At 50.1% G+C, this 17,900-nt stretch overlaps 1 protein-coding gene across 1 annotated transcript; it reads right to left on the bottom strand.

Annotated features, from left to right (window-relative positions):
- Positions 1–12,515: 12,515 nt before the first annotated feature.
- LOC123074833 (uncharacterized) lies at positions 12,516–15,647 on the bottom strand. Its single transcript, XM_044497572.1, has 2 exons — positions 15,207–15,647; positions 12,516–12,572 (listed from the first exon to the last, which is right to left on the bottom strand). Exons 1-2 carry the CDS (start codon positions 15,632–15,634, stop codon positions 12,551–12,553), a joined length of 450 nt encoding a protein of 149 aa, XP_044353507.1. The 5' UTR covers positions 15,635–15,647; the 3' UTR covers positions 12,516–12,550.
- Between the last annotated feature and the right edge of the window lie 2,253 nt (positions 15,648–17,900).

The following is a 17,900-nucleotide window of genomic DNA, read 5'->3' as shown; positions in this document are numbered from 1 at the left end:
CGGTGACGCTTTATGAAGGCCCAGGGCCCAAAGCCAGTTTAAGGCCTGTAGATATAAACCGGCATTGATATGTAAACTTGTGTTGTAAGATAGAAGTAGCAGAAACCGAGCCGGACACGATTATGAGCCAGCCTCGGGATTCTGTAAACCGACGGGCGTCAACCCATCTATATAAGGGGACGACCCGGCGGCGGTTCAAGGACAACAGACAACAACCCGAGACTCAGGCAAAGCGTATTCGCTCCCTGGTCATCGAAACCCCAGCAATTCCATCATAACTAGACGTAGGCTTTTACCTTCATCGTAAGGGGCCGAACTAGTATAAAACTCTTTTGCGTCCCTTGTCCGCTTTAACCCCTTTAAGTTAACCCGTAGCGATGGCTCCACGACTAAGTCCTTTCTCTAGGACATCTGCCGTGACAAAACCACGTCAGTTGGCGCCCACCGTGGGGCTATCGGACGATGGTTTCAAGTTCTTGGAGGGCAACTTCGAAGGACTCAAGGGTTATGCTGTGGGCCGGATGACCAAGAGTCATCGCGGCAAGCTCTACATCGACGATGCAGGCCGGGGCCCCAAGGCTGGCTCAATCGAGTACGGGTACCGGGTCCCCTTTAGTGGCATACACGTTTTCATTGGCAAGATCGGTGAACCGGGCCCTAAGCCGGACATCTGCACCGACCTCGTCAAAACAGCTCAGCGTGCGAGATCTGCCCGGGTCAAACCTGTCATGAAGCGTGCCTTCGTGGGAGTTATCCATGGAGGGGAATCTGAGGATAGATCGGAATCTGGTGGTGAGACCGTTGTTTATTCCGGCGACGAGTCATCGACCGGAGAGACCGAGTCGTTATATCAGTTACAAGATGGCTGGATTGGGGGCTGTTCTGATGGCGACAGTATTCCGGACCCCTTTGATCTGCCAAACCGGGTTGCGATCTTCATGGCCGGTACGCAACCGGCGCTCCACTCTTCGACCGCAGCGGCGATGATTTCCGGATCGGCAGCGGCAACAGCGGCCGGGGCAGGAGGCCCTGTGCGACCGCCAGCTCAGGTTCTATCTGATTTGTTTGACGCGTTGGCAACGCTGATGGCGGAGTTTAACCGGGCGGATGAGGATGCACACAATGCGGAAATCGTGAAAGTGAAAGATCAGATCACCCAGGCCAAAGCCGACTTAGCAGCTGAGGATACCAGGATGGCCGCGGAGCGGGCCGCTTTGGATGCACAAGCTTACCGGATTATGCTGGATCAGAGTGCGTCGAACGAAGTCCTGAAGAGGAGGTACCGATCTCGCCTGCCGCCGGTTTATGACGCTAGAAATCTCTTTAACACCCCAGGAGCAGGGACCAGTAATCCACCGGTGGTAAACCGGGCAGAGGCACCTGGAGCAGGGGCGCCGGTTCAGCCACGTTTGGTGGATCCGCCTCGTCAGAACAACATTGTAACACCGCATGTCCCCACGCCACCGGGTCATTACTCTAACCCGATGGACAACATTGTCGCTGCCGCTTCACGACTAGCGGCCATCCCGATCGAAGGTGATTCTCCGGCGGCGGTCGAGACGCGTCGGGTTAAGGAGCTTCTTCAGACAGCCTTGGTTCAACAGGAGGCTTATTCATATAGTCGCGATCGGATTCATTCCACTCCTCGTCCAAGCCGGAGTTACAGCAGGCGTATGGATGAACCGGCAATGTCAAGCAATGCGCGGAACCGTGATCCGCCCCGTGGCAATAACCCGGCGGGTGGTGCTGGTGATGCTCAGGAGGTGGTGGACCGGGCTCGGGCAAGCAGAGAGGCCGAGTTAGCGGCGCAGCATGAAGCCCGCCAGCTTACTCCAGTTCGTCCAACCACATCGGTGGAACCAGGAGTTACCTCTAGTTCTTTGGGAGTGTCGTGTCTCATTCCGGCGTTGCGCAATGTGCGCCTGCACAAGGATTTCAAGGGCCCGTGCAAGGTGCCGAATTACACCGCCGATTTATCCCCTGAAACATGGGTCGAAAGCTATGAGATGGCCATGGAGATGCTGGATGTGGATGATGCGGCATGTGCGAAATACTTCACCATGATGCTAGAAGGGACGGCCCGCACTTGGCTAAAGAGCTTACCGGCTAATTCTATCAGGTCATGGGCCGAGTTGAGAGCCCGGTTTATTCAGAATTTCAAGGATACATGGAAGCAGCCCATGTCAGGACTTAGCTGCCCGTGTCCAGGAGGAAGGAGAGTCAACAACCCATTGGGTGCGCCGGGTTTCGGAGATTTTGCATTCATCGGACCGCATTAACGCTGACACCGCAGTTTTAACATTGGAAGGCAATTGCCGGTTTGAACCCCTGAAGTTGAAGTTGGGACGGCTCAAACGTCATTGTAATGACATGGGAACCCTCATGGCTGCACTAGTGAAGTATGCCGACTCTGATAGTACCAAGGATCCCGAGTCTGACGATGATAAGACCGGGAAGGGAAAAAAGAGCGGCAACGCCAAGGGGTAGCACCACAACCCGGCGGGTCATGGAAACAGCGGCAAGCGTAAGGCGGAGCACAGTTTAGACTTTGTGGCTAATACTAATACACATGACAAGGGCCAGCGGCGTAAGGGTAAACCGCCCCAGCGCGGTGGAGGGCCAAGTCCTAATCCGGACAATTTGTCTTATCTGTTGAACCAGCCCTGTCCAAAGCATGGGACGAAGGAGATCCCGTCCACACACCTCTAGAAAGATTGTTACATCATGCAAGAGTTCAAAAATTCTGATTCTTTCCGGTATGATCATGGACCAGGAGGCGGTTCGGGCCCCGGGTCTCATGGGCCGGGTTATGGTGGAGGAAATTCCGGTTCAGGCTTCCACGGTAATCAGGGTGGACATAACAATCAAAGTAATCAGGGTAACCAAGGTGGCTATAATCATCAGGGCAATCAGCAGCAGCAGCAGTCGGGTTACCAGAGCAACCCGAAGCAGTTGAATAGCGGACAGTATCATGTCTTCACCACTAGCTTGGACAAGCGCGATCAGAAGATTCATAAAAGGGCGGTGAACGCCGTTGAACCGGCGGTGCCCCATTATTTGCGCTGGTCCGAGCAGCCGGTTGTGTGGAGTAGAGAAGATCATCCACCCTGGGTTGACAATCCGGGTCATCTGGCTCTGGTGGTGGCACCTCAGGTGGGAGGTTATAAGTTCACTAAGGTACTCATGGATGGAGGGAGTAGTATCAATATCCTTTATTATGAAACTTTCTGTCGCATGGGGTTAACAGATAAAAATCTTAAACCGTCCAATACGGTGTTCCATGGTGTGGTGCCTGGTAAGTCGGCATATCCTGTTGGTAAGATAGCTCTGGAGGTGGCTTTTGGAGATGAGCATGACTCGAGATCAGAAACCTTGACCTTTGAAGTGGTGAAAATCAGAAGCCTGTATCATGCCCTATTTGGACGGCCAGCTTATGCTAAGTTCATGGCACGGCCTTGTTATGTCTATCTGCGGCTCAAGATGCCGTGTCACAAGGGAACTATAACCGTGCATGGGAGCCGCAAGATTGCTCTGGAGTGTGAAGAAGGTGATGCGGCTTATGCTGAATCAGTTTGTGCAACAAAAGAGTTGAAGTTTTACAAGGACAATGTTGATCCGGCAGATATGACTTTGTTGAAGAAACCAACTACAGAGCATGATCCAGCCCTGAAGTTTAAATCGGCTGATGAGACTAAGCTTGTTGACTTCGTGCCTGGCGATTCGTCCAAGCAGTTTAGCATCAGTGCTAACTTGGATCCGAAATAGGAAAGCGCGCTCATCGAGTTCATCCGTGAGAATTGGGACATCTTTGCATGGAAGCCTTCTGACATGCCATGTGTACCAAGAGAACTCGCTGAGCACACTCTCAATGTTGATCCCAAGTATAAACCGGTCAAGCAGTTTCTCTGCCGGTTCAATGAAGAAAGACGCAAAGCTATTGGAGAAGAAGTAGCCAGGCTCTTGGCGGCTGGATTTATCGTTGAAGTATTCCATCCTGAGTGGTTGGCTAATCCGGTGCTGGTCCTTAAAAAGAACGGCACTTGGCGTATGTGTGTGGACTACACAGACCTTAACAAAGCTTGTCCAGCAGATCCTTTTGCCCTCCCTCGTATTGATCAAATTATTGATGCTACGGCGGGTTGCGAGCGTTTGAGCTTTTTGGATGTATATTCTGGTTATCATCAGATCAAAATGGTAGTTAAGGACCAGGAGAAGACAGCCTTCATAACTCCCTTTGGAGCCTTCTGCTATGTGTCCATGCCCTTTGGGCTCAAGAGTGCCCAGGCGACTTATCAACGGTGTGTGCAGAATTGTCTTCATAAACAGATCGGCCGCAATGTTCACGCCTATGTGGATGATATTGTGGTGAAATCAAGGAAGAAGGAGACATTGATTGATGACTTGAGGGAAACCTTCGATAACCTACGGGTTTACAAAATGATGCTTAATCCGGCCAAGTGCGTCTTTGGTGTACCTGCAGGCAAGCTCTTGGGTTTTTTGGTGTCTAACTGGTGTATTGAAGCTAATCCGGAAAAGATCAAGGCCATCACCTCCTTGGCCAAACCGAAGTGTATCAATGATGTTCAACGCCTGGCAGGCCGGATTGCTGCGTTGAGCCGGTTTATCAGTCGCCTTGGCGAGAAGGCCATCCCTTTGTATCAGATACTGAAGAAAACGGATAACTTCGTCCGGAGTGACGCCGCTAATGAAGCATTTGAGGACTTAAAGCAGCAGCTGGCTAATCCGCCAGTTCTCGCTGCTCCGGTTGACAAAGAGCCATTGTTGCTATATGTGGCAACTAACGCCCGGGCTGTTAGTGTGGCTATTGTGGTGGAGCGCAAGGAGGCCGAAAAGGAATATCCGGTTCAACGGCCGGTTTACTATATCAGTGAGGTACTTATTGAGTCCAAGCAGAGGTACCCGCATTGGCAAAAAATGGTGTATGGGGTTTTTATGGCAAGCCGGAAGCTTAAGCAGTATTTGCAAGGTCATCCCATCACGATGGTCAGCTCTGCTCCGTTCGGAGATATAATCCAGATTAGGGAAGCAACTGGCCGGATTGCTAAGTGGGCTATAGAGCTCGGGCCTCACGGGTTGAAATACATACACCGAACGGCGGTCAAATCTCAGGAACTTGTGGATTTCATCAATGATTGGACAAAATTACAAGCGCCAGAGGAGAAGCCGGATCATACTTATTGGACTATTCATTTTGATGGGTCCAGGCAATTGGAGGGCTCGGGGGCTGGAGTCGTATTAACTTCCCCACGAGGTGATAAGTTTTTTTATGTTCTCCGTTTAATGTTCCCTTGCACTAACAATGTAGCTGAATATGAGGCTTTACTCCATGGTCTTCGGATGGCTAAGGAGATGAACCTAAGCCAAGTTAAGTGCTTCGGTGACTCGGATCTGGTGGCTCAACAAGTGTCCGGCACTTGGGATTCCAAGGACCCACTAATGGCAGCATATCATCGTGAGGTGGATATTGTTGCAGGTCACTTTAAAGGTTATCAGGTGGATCATGTGGACCGGCGGAAGAATGAAGCGGCGGACGCTTTGAGCCGCCTGGGTTCCCAACGTAATCCGGTTCCACCTAATGTTTTCCTGGATGTTTTGCATAATCCGTCTGTCAAGCTCCCTGGTGAAGAGGATTTGGCTGTTCCTGACCCGGAGGCTCGGTTGGTGGCGGCTCTTCATGTTATCCCGGATTGGACGGTTCCATATCTAGCGTATATGAACCGGGGCGAGTTACCAGAGGATGAAACTTTGGCCAGGCAGATACTCTGGCGGTCCAAGTCCATGACTATTATCAATGGAGAGTTACATCATTGCAGTGTGACAAGGGCGTTTCAACGCTGTGTGTCTACTGAGGAAGGCCGTGAAATTTTGCGTGAGATCCACGAAGGAGATTGTGGTCACCACGCCGGCTCAAAATGTTTGGTGGCCAAGGCGTTTCGTCACGGTTTCTATTGGTTGACAGCTCATGCTGATGCCGAGGACTTGGTCAAAAGATGTGATGGCTGTCAGAAATTCTCAAGGCATGCTCATGTACCGGCTCAAGAATTGAGGATGATTCCAATCACCTGGCCGTTTGCAACTTGGGGGCTGGATATGGTTGGGCCTTTCAAGAGGTCCAAGGACAAGAAGACCCACCTTTTGGTGGCGGTTGATAAGTTCACGAAGTGGGTGGAGGCAGAGCCAGTTAGTAAGTGTGACGCAGCCACGGTGGTTCGATTCATCAAAAAGGTGATCTTCCGGTTAGGCTTTCCACACAGCACTATAACAGACAATGGTACCAATCTGTCAAAAGGTGCCATGAAGGAGTTCTGTCAACGTGAGCACATCTGGCTTGACGTGTCATCGGTGGCTCACCCACAGTCTAATGGTCAAGCGGAGAGGGCCAATCAAGAGATCCTGAGAGGCATCAAACCCCGGCTTATGGTTCCTTTGCAACGGACGCCGGGTTGTTGGGTTGAGGAGTTACCTTCTGTGTTGTGGAGCATCAATACCACACCCAACAGATCGACAGGATACACACCATTCTTCATGGTTTATGGAGCGGAAGCAGTTCTTCCTAGTTACATCCGTCATGACTCGCCTCGTGTAGCGGCATATGTTGAAGCTGACAACGAGAAGGCACGACAGGAAGCTCTTGACCTGTTAGACGAGGAACGTGACATGGCAGCAGCCCATTCGGCGATTTATCAGCAAGATCTGCGTCGTTATCATAGCCGCCGGACTAGAACCAGAACCTTTCAAGAAGGTGATTTGGTGCTTCGGCTCATCCAGGATCAGACGGATATGCATAAGCTATCCCCCCCTTGGGAAGGACCCTTTGTGGTCAGCAAGAATATGCACAACGGGTCATACTACCTAATCGATGTTCGAGAGCGCAAAGACTCACGTAAATCGGAGGAGGAGACCAACCGGCCGTGGAATATTGCTCATCTTCGGCCCTACTATACTTGAGCTATAGGCCCTGCTTATGTACACATTATGACATTGTATATATTATGATCAATATAATAAACCGGAACCTCAGCTAAAGCGAGGTATCTGTTGTTTTTCTTACATCATGTGTGGTTACATGGAGCTTACAAAGCGGCGTCCGGTTTACCCCTTGATTTAGCTTCTCAAAGCTTTATATTACATCACTTGGGGGCTTGGTCGTGTCCGAACCATAGCTACACCTCTTGATCGGCGCAATGCCACAGCATCACTTGGGGGCTTGGTCGTATCTGAACCACCGTCACACCTCTTGATCGGCTCAAAGCCACATCAATCCGGGGCCAAAGAGAGTGTTGTAAAACAACAGCTCAAACATAGGCACCCACTAAGCACAGCTCACAATGTTGCTTGGGGATTCTTTGCTGTCGAAATGAACTAAGAATCTACACTTGTAATAGGCTATCAAGCCATGGCTTGGAAGCCTGGTGTATACACCTAAACCCCCGAGTTAACCTGCCTATTTAAGTAAGTCACTCCGCCCAGGTAAACCTGGTATGACCCTTCGAACTTTGACAAGTTACTCTAAAATGAAGACCCTGAACTTGTCAACTTAAAACGATGATTGGTTAACGATTGAGGACCATCTTAAAAGGCTTTGCAAAAATGGTTTAACTCAGTGGCCTGGCAGCCCATGAAAAGCCTCGAATTTGGGGCCTGGCAGCCCGTGAAAAGCCTCGACTACAACGGTTTTTATTTGCCTTTTGGTAAGTTTTCTTTGTTTCATAAGATTTGTGATGTTTTTAAAACCGGTGTTTATCAACCCGGTTAGGCTGTCAACTACAAGTTGTCAGTACACGATCAAATTGTAATCCGGAGACTATCAGCCCGGTCTGGTTTTGACTCAAAGGCACCAGTATGGAATAAACCGGTGTTTCTCACAACCCGGAACGGTTTTATTGTAAACCGGCATCATATATCAGGAGTTACTTATCCTCCAGAGTAGGGTTATGGCCCTCACTACAAAGTTGGTCAGCCAACATCATGCCTAAAGGTCGCATGTATTATATATTTCCATATTTGGTTATCTTTTACAACCTTGGTTACAGACCTTGATCGTATATATATTTGGCTATCATGACCCGCCCGGGGGTAAACCGCCAGGGCGTTTTAAGCTTCTTATCTGCAGGAACAGCTTGAATAAATGGCTATGGATTATGAATATCATATCTTAAGCATGTCGGATTAAGCAAGCATCAGTCGCAGATAAATATGCACGAAGGCATACCAGACCAAGTATTTTAACTAGCATATTACAAGGCGTTTCAGTGCCCAAAAGGATAATTGTTTTCTCAAATACATGTTGCATCATGTAGAAGACTAAACCGGCCTCCGGTTCATGGTTGGTCACCAGCTTGGCCTAACGGCTGCGGATCATCTCGCACCGGTTCAACTCCCTCCTCTCTACCCAGTGGCTGGAAATCAATAGTTGCCCAGTCGATCCCAGTTAGAGCATGGAATACAGCTTCATCGCTTATCAGCGTGGACAGTTCAATGCCAGGGGCATAAGTGTGCTTACGGATTGGTGGGATAAGATTTTGCGCTTCTGGAATTGGTGTCGCAACCCGTCTGTTCTTATCATCATAACTCGCCTGATAGTATGAAAGATCTGCCTCTTCAACCAGTTGACAAGCCAATGGGCGTACTTCCCGGTTTATGATTCAGAGATCATCATTGCCAAATGATGTTCCGTCTTCCTTTAAACTTTGATAGCCTTGGGCTGCCTCCACTGGATCAAAGTCAGGTACCCACGCTTTTGCCCGGGTTTGTGCGGCCAAAGCGCCCGTTCTAGCGGCAGACTTTTATAGCTCGTCTACCTGGGCAGGAAGCATAGATAACCTTTCTAAGGTATCCTTGATCAAAGTGGGAGGAGGATTATTATGTGAAGCAGTATAGATGATCCGCTGCGCACCGGTATACAGCTGCTCTATCAGAGTGTAGGCAGCTTTCAACTTCTTTTGTACATCAGAGCCCAGATGGCTAATGCGAGCTCCTGCACCATTGTACACATCAGTAAACCGACAACACATGGGAGAGATATGTTGAAAGTATTAAGGAAAAGATATTTTACCGAACACAGTAGCAGTCATGGCATGAGTCTGTCGCTTTACGCCGGTCAGTTCATCAACCACTGGTTTAAGAGCGGCTTCTGCTTTTTTAGCCCTTTTTATCAAAGCAGATTTTTCAGTCTCCCAATCCGCCCGCTCTTTGTTGAAGCCCTCTTTCAGTTTCTCCATAGCACCTAGAGCGCTGGTCAATTCTTCCTTCGCTTTGGAGGTTTCAGCTTGTTGGGACTTGAGGTTCTCTTGCAGATCAGCGGTTTGGCTTTCCTTCTTGCTCAGATCAGCCTATAAAGAGACAGATATATAATGAGTTGATAGTACATGTTTGAAGTACCAAGCACATAACAAGTTGTGCCCTTGGTACTTGGGGGTTAATGCATATTTGCTCTTTATCAGAAATTTTTGCAAGGCCCAAGCACAATACAAGTATTAAACTTGGCACTTGGGGGCTAATGTGTGTTTGCTCAGAATTGCTGATATGGGAATTCTGCTACAAAGTCCCGGTTCATCTTTATAAAGTTAAACCGGCCCTTGGGGGCTACATCAGTGAAGTTAGGATGCATTGTTGCAAACATGAAATTGTTATTAAGTCCCGGTTTAGATTGGTATACTAAACCGTTACTTGGGGGCTACTGGAGTTGATAAGCTGCAATTAGGTGTAAGAGAGAAACACTTATGTAGTTACCTCATATCGCTCCTTCATCAAATTTACCAAACCGGCTTCATAGTCACGGCTAGTGTATAGACGGTTCAAGAAGCCGGAGTGAAGGTCTTGAGCATTCAGATGGGCCTAATTGGACAAATCGGCGTTCCATTTGCCTTTGCCAATTGCAGAGAGCTCATCTTTGGCAGTATGCTTTGACAAAGCGACTTGATTGCCAGGAGTGGTATGGCCAGTGCCAGTAATCATAATATTATCGTCTTTGTCATCAGCAGCCGTTACTGGGGTTGGCGGTTTGTCAGTATTTTTCACTGGACTGACCGGTTTGTCATCAGTCCGGACAGGGCTGGTTGGCTGGTCAGCATGGCTTGTGGTGTCAACTTCTACCTGCTCAGCAACGAAGTCATGATCTTGAAGTGGAGGGTCATTCAGTATGGCATCAATGTTGGTCTCTTTAGGATCTGGAGTTTTCTCTGGTTCAACAGCCACGTCCTCATCAGCCGGTTTATTCAACCGAGCCTTCTTGCTGGGTCTAGGCTTGGCGCTGAGAAGAATAAACAAGAGGATCAGTACAGTATATATTAAAATAACAAATCAAGGATAAAAGTAAGTGTATGACTCACCCAAGAACTATTTTGAGGGGTGGAAGCTTTGTGGCCGATGATTCGCCAGAAGATGAGTGAGAAGTACCCTGATAATTTGAATCAGACAGGTTAAGAGGCTGGCGGAAACAACCCGCTTTGGGGCATGAAGTGTCAAGGGGATAAGAGACCTCTGATCGGCGTTTTCGAACCAGAGTGTTCGGTAAACCGGCGGAGGTAACTACCTGGTCGCGGTGCCGGGTTGTGCGGCGAGCCTCGTGCTGCTGTGTCTTCAAAATAAAGTTTGGGTCCAAGTAAGCAAGAGGGTGAGAAAATTTTACTTTCCGATTTGCTCGACGGATTTTTGATGTCGGCAGAGGATTTGAATCGGAGGAAAGAATGATTACCTCTACATCATCAGCATGACTACCTTCACCGTCGTCCTAATAATAATCATTGTCAATGAGGTGTATGAAAAATGAACCGAGAGAGTCAAGTTCTACCTATGGTTCCAGATTGCCCACATCGTAATCAGCTGGTAGATCAGAGGATCCAGTGGTCCTTTTCTTGGCAGGTTTTTTAACAACCTTGGTCTTTGGACGAACTGGCTTGACCGGTTTATCTTGCGGCTTGACCGGTTTGTCTTGCGGCTTCGCCGGTTTGTCTTGTGGTGGTTTCTTGTTCCAGAACGGATCATCACACTATCAGAAAATAATCACACTTTCAGAGAATATTTGGACAGAAGCAACTTCAGATAAAAAGATTATATGATTCTTACAGCTGGTGGTTTGTTGAAGGTGCAGAAAGGGAGTAGTCCGGTTTGGGCACAGACAGCCTCCGGTTCGTTCAGCATCTTTTTTACAGCCTCAGTGACTTATGCATCTGTAAGCTGAATGTCAATGTGCCGCTGAGGATCCTTCAAACTCCCCGTATACTCACACATCAAACCAGAGTGCCGGGTTAAGGGCAGAATACTCCAGCTTATCCCACAACGAGCAAGATCAACTCCTGTCAAACCGTTTGCCATGAAGGCTCTAAGCTTTGATAATTGAGGAGCATAGTTGGCCCTTTCTTTTGCAGTCAACCTTTGAGGAAAAGGATGTGTGTTGCTCAAGCGTTCAGGGCGGTAACCCGGCAGGGGGTTTTCATCAGGTGGAGATGTATCCTTGCAATAAAACCGGGTCTAGTTCCACTCTTTGGGGTGACTGTGGAGCTTGGGGTGAGGGAAAGTGGCTTCCTTCCTTTTCTGAACCGCCATTCCGCCCAGTTCCGTATTGGGTCCATCCGTGAACTCTGTGCGACGGTTTAAGTGAAAGAAATCTCTAAACAGTTCGACTGTAGGTTCCTCTTGCAGATAAACCTCACAGAAGACTTGGAAGTGGCAGATGTTGGTCACAGAATTGGGACCGATGTCTTGAGGGCGCAGCTGAAAATTGGCTAGTACATCTCGGAAAATTTTCGAACCGGGAGGGCTAAAACCTCGACTCAGATGGTCAGTAAACACGACTACCTCTCCGTCCTTGGGTGTAGGAGGATTTTCCGGGCCAGGGACCCTCCAGTGGATGACATCTTTCTTGGCTAAACCGCCCGTTTTAACAAGACTGTTTAACTGTTCTTCAGTTACTCGAGAAGGAGCCCAATTGCATTCATAGACTTGCTTGGCCATGGCAATGAAAGATCTGAAACATGATTATTGCCTGTTTAAGATTTACAATGGACAACTATACAGTGGTATAAGGATGTAAGCATATTGTTAAACTGGAATTGGTTATTCGTAAACCGGAGTCTGACAATGGAAACAGTACAATGATGAATGCATTGGCGGTTCAACAGGGGACTAATGATATCTACTGGGTCATCATTGTGACGCCCCCGATTCAATCATACACTAATCATACACTCAAACGTGTACGATCAAGATCAGGGACTCACGGGAAGACATCACAACACAACTGTAAAAATAAAATAAGTCATACAAGCATCATAATACAAGCCAGGGGCCTCGAGGTCTCGAATACAAGTGCTCGATCATAGATGAGTCAGCGGAAGCAACAATATCTGAGTACAGACATAAGTTAAACAAGTTTGCCTTAAGAAGGCTAGCACAAACTGGGATACAGATCGAAAGAGGCGCAGGCCTCGTGCCTGGGATCCTCCTAAACTACTCCTGGTCGTCGTCAGCGGCCTGCATGTAGTAGTAGGCACCTCCGATGTAGTAGGAGTCATCGTCGACGATGGCGTCAAGCTCCTGGGCTCCAGCATCTGGTTGCGACAACTAGGTAGAATGTAAAGGGGGAAAAGAAGGAGAAAAGCAACCGTGAGTACTCATCCAAAGTACTCGCAAGCAAGGATCTACACTACATATGCATGGGTATATGTGTAAAGGGCCATATCGGTGGACTGAACTGCAGAATGCCAGAATAAGAGGGGGATAGCTAGTCCTGTCGAAGACTACACTTCTGGAAGCCTCCATCTTGCAGCATGTAGAAAAGGGTAGATGGTAAGTTCACCAAGAATCATCGCATAGCATAATCCTACCCGACGATCCTCTCCCTGTCGACCTGTGAGAGAGCGATCGCCGGGTTGTATCTGGCACTTGGAAGGGTGTGTGTTATTAAGTATCTGGTTCTAGTTTTCATAAGGTCAAGGTACAACTCCGGGTCATCCTTTTACCGAGGGACACGGCTATTCGAATAGATAAACTTCCCTGCAGGGGTGCACCACATAACCCAACACACTCGATCCCATTCGGCCGGACACACTTTCCTGGGTCATGCCCGGCCTCGGAAGATCAACACGTCGTAGCCCCACCTAGGCACAACAGAGAGGTCAGCACGCCGGTCTAAATCCTATGGCGCAGGGGTCTGGTCCCATCGCCCATTGCACACCTGCACGTTGCGTGGGCGGCCGGAAGCAGACCTAGCCTAGCAGGCGTTCCAGTCCAATCCGGCGCGCACCGCTCAGTCACTGACGTCACGAATGCTTCGGCTGATACCACGACGTCGAGTGCCCATAACTGTTCCCGCGTAGTTGGTTAGTGCGTATAGGCCAGTGGACAGACTCAGATCAAATACCAAGATCTCGTTAAGCGTGTTAAGTATCCGCGAATGCCGACCATTGCCAGGCCCACCTCTCTCCTAGGTGGTCTCAACCTGCCCTGTCGCTCCGCCACAAAGTAACAGTCGGGGGCCGTCGGGAACCCAGGCCCACCTCTATCGGGATGGAGCCACCTGCCCCTTCAGCCCCCATCTCCGAACAGTATCATAAGTAATGTAACAGTATAAAGTACATAGCATATGCCCGTGATCACCTCCCGAGTGATCACGGCCCAGTAGTATAGCATGGCAGACGAACAAGAATGTAGGGCCACTGATGGAATACTAGCATCCTATACTAAGCATTTAGGATTGCAGGTAAGGGTAACAACTGTAGCAACAATGACAGGCTATGCAGCAGAATAGGAGTAACCGAAAGCAGTAACATGCTACACTACTCTAATGCAAGAAGTAGAGAGAAGGAATAGGCGATATCTGGTGATCAAGGGGGGGCTTTCCTGGAAGCTCAGCCGAGAAGGAGGGGTCGTCAACACCGTAGTCGAACTGGGGGTCGCCGGCAGTCTCGGGGTCTACCGGAAAGAAGTAACGGAGGGGGAACACAATAAATAACAGAGCAATCAAAGCATCACAAAGTGTAACATGGCATTACGCGGTGCTAGAGGTGACCTATCGTAGTAGTAGGTGCTACTCGCGAAGGGGAAAAACATCCGGGAAAGTATCCCCGGTGTTTCGTGTTTTTGGACAGATGAACCAGAGGGGAAAAGTTGTGTGTTAGCTATGCTAGGGATGTGTGGCGGACAAACGGGCTGCGTATTCGGATTCTTCTCGTCGTTCTGAGCAACTTTCATATATCAATTATTTTCATCCAAGTTACGGTTTATTTTCTATGAATTTTCTAAGTTTATCGCATTATCTAAAATTTAATTCTAATTCAATTTCAAAAGTCAAAAGCTAATTGCACCCAGAACTGTACCCAGTACAGTATACACATAGACTACAATGGACCCAGTCAACTGCCCAGTCAGTGGTTGACTGGTCAAAGTTTGTCTGGGTCCACCTGTCATTGACTATGTTATTTTAACATGGTTTAAAATACTCTAATCAGGATTATTAGAGAGTGGGACCGTGTGTCAATGACTATATACTAAATTGATTTTATTTTTTTGTTAAAGAATTAATTAGCAGTGGGGGCGGTGGTCAAAGGGGGGTTAGGGGGATTAGCTCCCCAAAATAATTAAGCCACGCGCCGGCTGGATCGCGAGGCAGAGGCCATGGCCGTAAGTGTGGCCAGCGCCGGCGGACAACAAGGCGACGCGAGGAGGGGGGCCAGCAGCGGCCAGAGCAACCACGCGCTACTGAGGAGGCGAGCTGCCGGCACCAGCGGCAGCAGGAGGCGCCAGCAGCGGCAACGCTGGAAGGCAGCAGGCAGGCGCGTTGTGCAGCAGTAGCAGGAGACGAGCGAGGGGGCAGTGGCGAGTTGGGCGACGCGGCGGGACGCGCGCAGGGTAGGCGCTGCAGGGCGCACGTGGACGCGCAGCCGGAGCCTCCAGAGCATGGCCCGGGCGCGACAGAGTGCAGGCCTCGGGAACGGCGGCCGCAAGCTCGCGGTGAGCTCGAGCGTACACAGATTAGTAGTAGCAGCGCACAAAGGAGCGAACTAACAGGGCCAATCTACTCTACGCAACGCTATGAAGACGATGGATGGGCTAGCGCGACCATTTGGTCAACGGAGCACGACCGGCGACGAGATCGTGCGGCGGTGCGCTTCGGTCGCCATTGATTCGGGTGCTAGAACAAGAAATCAAACGCGTGGAGGGAGGGGAAAGGAAGAGAGGCTCACGGAGAACTCGTAGAGCAGCCTAGTGTGCTCGGGGGAGGCTTAAAGCACATGGAGCGGTGGTAGCGATCTCCGGTGCCAGAGGTTGAAGACGACGGCGAACAGCTCGATGAAGAGGCGAGGAGCTCGAGCTGCTCCTTGTAGATGATGCAGTAGACGACGACGCTTGTTGTGGACGACCTCTCACGACTCGGGGGCAATGGTGGCCACGCGGGCCAGGGGCTCCATGGCGGCGGCGGTTCAAGTCCTTCCAGATCGAGGAGAGGGGACAGGGAGAGGGGCGAATGGGGATCTAGGGTTCGTGGAGGGGGGACAGGGGCGTCTTGTAGGACGTCGGGGGTGCGGCGGCTGGCCGGCACGTGGCCATCCGCGACCACGAGCGGCCGCACGGCGTCCACATCCCCTCTGTTAACAGAGGAGGAAGACAACATGGGGTATTGGGTTGGGCCGTGCACTGTGCACTTGCGGCCCAGTCCAACAGTAGAGGGTTTTCTCTTTTATTTTATTTTTTTGTTGGTCTTGTTTTTTTCTTTTTCTTTTATTTATTTTCCTACTCTGTTTTAATTGAACTTAAACTATTTATGCATTTGTAAAAGTGTGGTACCTTCACCTTAAATACCTAGGCATTATTTGGCACACTCCGAACATTTTTGTTTTAATGTTTGAAAACTTTTATCGTTTGACTTAATTTCAAATTTGAATTTGAATCGGCTTTGAACTAACGCGAGATTATCAACAGTAATCGAGGTGATGTGGCATCATTACCAGAGGGTTACTGTAGCTTAACTACCCGGGCATCACAATCATTTTGTATATAAAGTTAAACCGCCCAATCTGGTATTAAAAGTGTATAAGTGAAGGAAGAAACAAGTTTCACATCTTGCCATGGTAATTTCAGATCTACCGCTCGTTGGAAAAACAAAATATATTCTGACCTAATTTCCAGCGTGGTAAAGGTTCACCAAGTTGAGATGAGTTTTATACAAGGCAGATGTTCTAACAAGGAAGCAGGAGTTTAAAGTACAAAGGCTTTGGAAAAAGCAGATCTAAACTAGCCATTGTGTTGGGGATATAGACCTTAGAGTCACCCGCCCGGAGGGGCCGGGTTACTCATATGGTCATTGCCAGAAGCCCGGCGCCAAGCTTAAAAACGGTGGGCCAAAGATGGGCTTAAGACCCGGATATGGCTTAAGGCCCGTAGTTACAATCATTATTATGGTAGAACTTGTAGTGTAAGGCAAGAATAGTTGAGAGTCCCAGCCGGACACTCTTATGAGCCGGCCGGGTCTTTGAGAGCTGCAGGGCGTCAGCCTCCTTATATAAAGGGACGACCCAGCAGCAGTTTAAGGGCGACAACAATCTCGTCGAGAGCCGGGATAGCAGTTTAGCTCCCTGGTGATCGTAACCCCAATCAATACCACCTCGAACTGGACGTAGGCTTTTACCTTCACCGTAAGGGGCCGAACCAGTATAAACCCTCGTGTTCCTTGTCCCGCATTAACCCCTTCAAGCTTCCTAGTTGCGATGGCTCCACGACTAAGTCCTAGCTCAAGGACATCTGCCGTGACAATTCCACGACAGTTGGCGCCCACCGTGGGGCCAGCGCACGGTGGATTTGAGTTCTTGAAGGGCAGCTTCGAAGGGCTCAAGGGATACGCTGTAGGCCGGATGACCAAGAGTCGTCGCGGCAAGCTCTACATCGACGATGCAAACTGGGGCCCCGACGCCGGCTCAATTGAGTACGGGTACCGGGTCCCCTTCGGCGGAATTCATGTTTTCATTGGCAAGATTGGTGAGCCGGGCCCTGAGCCGAGTCTCTGCACCGATCTCGTCGAGACGGCTCAGTGTGCGCGACCCGCCCGGGCCCGGCCTGCCTTAAGGCGCGCGTTTGTGGGATGTATCCATGGAGGGCCCTCTGATCTGTCTGGGTCCGGTGACGAGGCGGCCGCCGGCTCTGACGGCGAGTCGGCCACCGATGAATCAGACTCGTTATATCAAATTCAAGATGGCAGGCTCATGGGTTGTTCCGATGGTGACAGTATTCCGGACCCGTTTGAGCCGCCAAATCAGGTTGGAGTCTTTATGGCTGGCGCGCAGCCTGTTCAGAACCCCGCTGCTGGAGCGGGAAACCCGGTGCCTTCTCCGGCTCAGGTACTGATGGATCTCACGGACAAGATGACGGCCCTGTTAACCGCCACGGTTGACCCGGCGGATCAAGCTCAGCATGATGCGGAGGTGGCGCAGTTAAAATTGGATCTAGTAAAAGCTAAGGAGGAGCTTGCAGCGGAAGGGCTCAGGATGGCTGCAGAGCGGGCGGCTCTCGATGCCCAAACTCAGTTGATCCAGGCGCGGTCCTTCCAACTCACGATGGATCAGAACGCGTCCAATGAGGTCATGAGAAGGAGGCATCAAAAGACCCAATCTCGACTCCCTCCGGTTTACGATCCACGCAATCTCTTCAACACGCCAGGTGCAGGGTCTAGTAACCCGCCAGGGGTCATAGTGCCCGGGTCTGGAACCCCTATTCAGCCAATGGTGATGAGGCCTCCCCAGGTGCCCCCTGCCCCGCCTCAGTACGTGCCAATACCCCCGGGTCATTATAATAACCCACTGGAGAATATGGTCGCTGCGGCAGCACGGCTGGCGGCTCTCCCAGTCGACGGCGACTCTCCGACAGCTATTGAAACCCGCCGGGTC

Source organism: Triticum aestivum, chromosome 3D (assembly GCF_018294505.1).
Source record: "Triticum aestivum cultivar Chinese Spring chromosome 3D, IWGSC CS RefSeq v2.1, whole genome shotgun sequence".
NCBI classification, from domain to species: Eukaryota; Viridiplantae; Streptophyta; class Magnoliopsida; order Poales; family Poaceae; genus Triticum; species Triticum aestivum.
This window is presented reverse-complemented; position numbering and strand designations above follow the sequence as displayed.

Bases quoted from the DNA above. Each gene is read 5' to 3' on its own strand.
- LOC123074833 (XM_044497572.1), bottom strand. From the start codon at position 15,634: ATGTTGTCTTCCTCCTCTGTTAACAGAGGGGATGTGGACGCCGTGCGG. The intron at 12,573-15,206 runs GTGAGCCTCTCT...TGTCGCAACCAG, and splicing joins GGCTGCTCTACGAGTTCTCC to ATGCTGGAGCCCAGGAGCTT.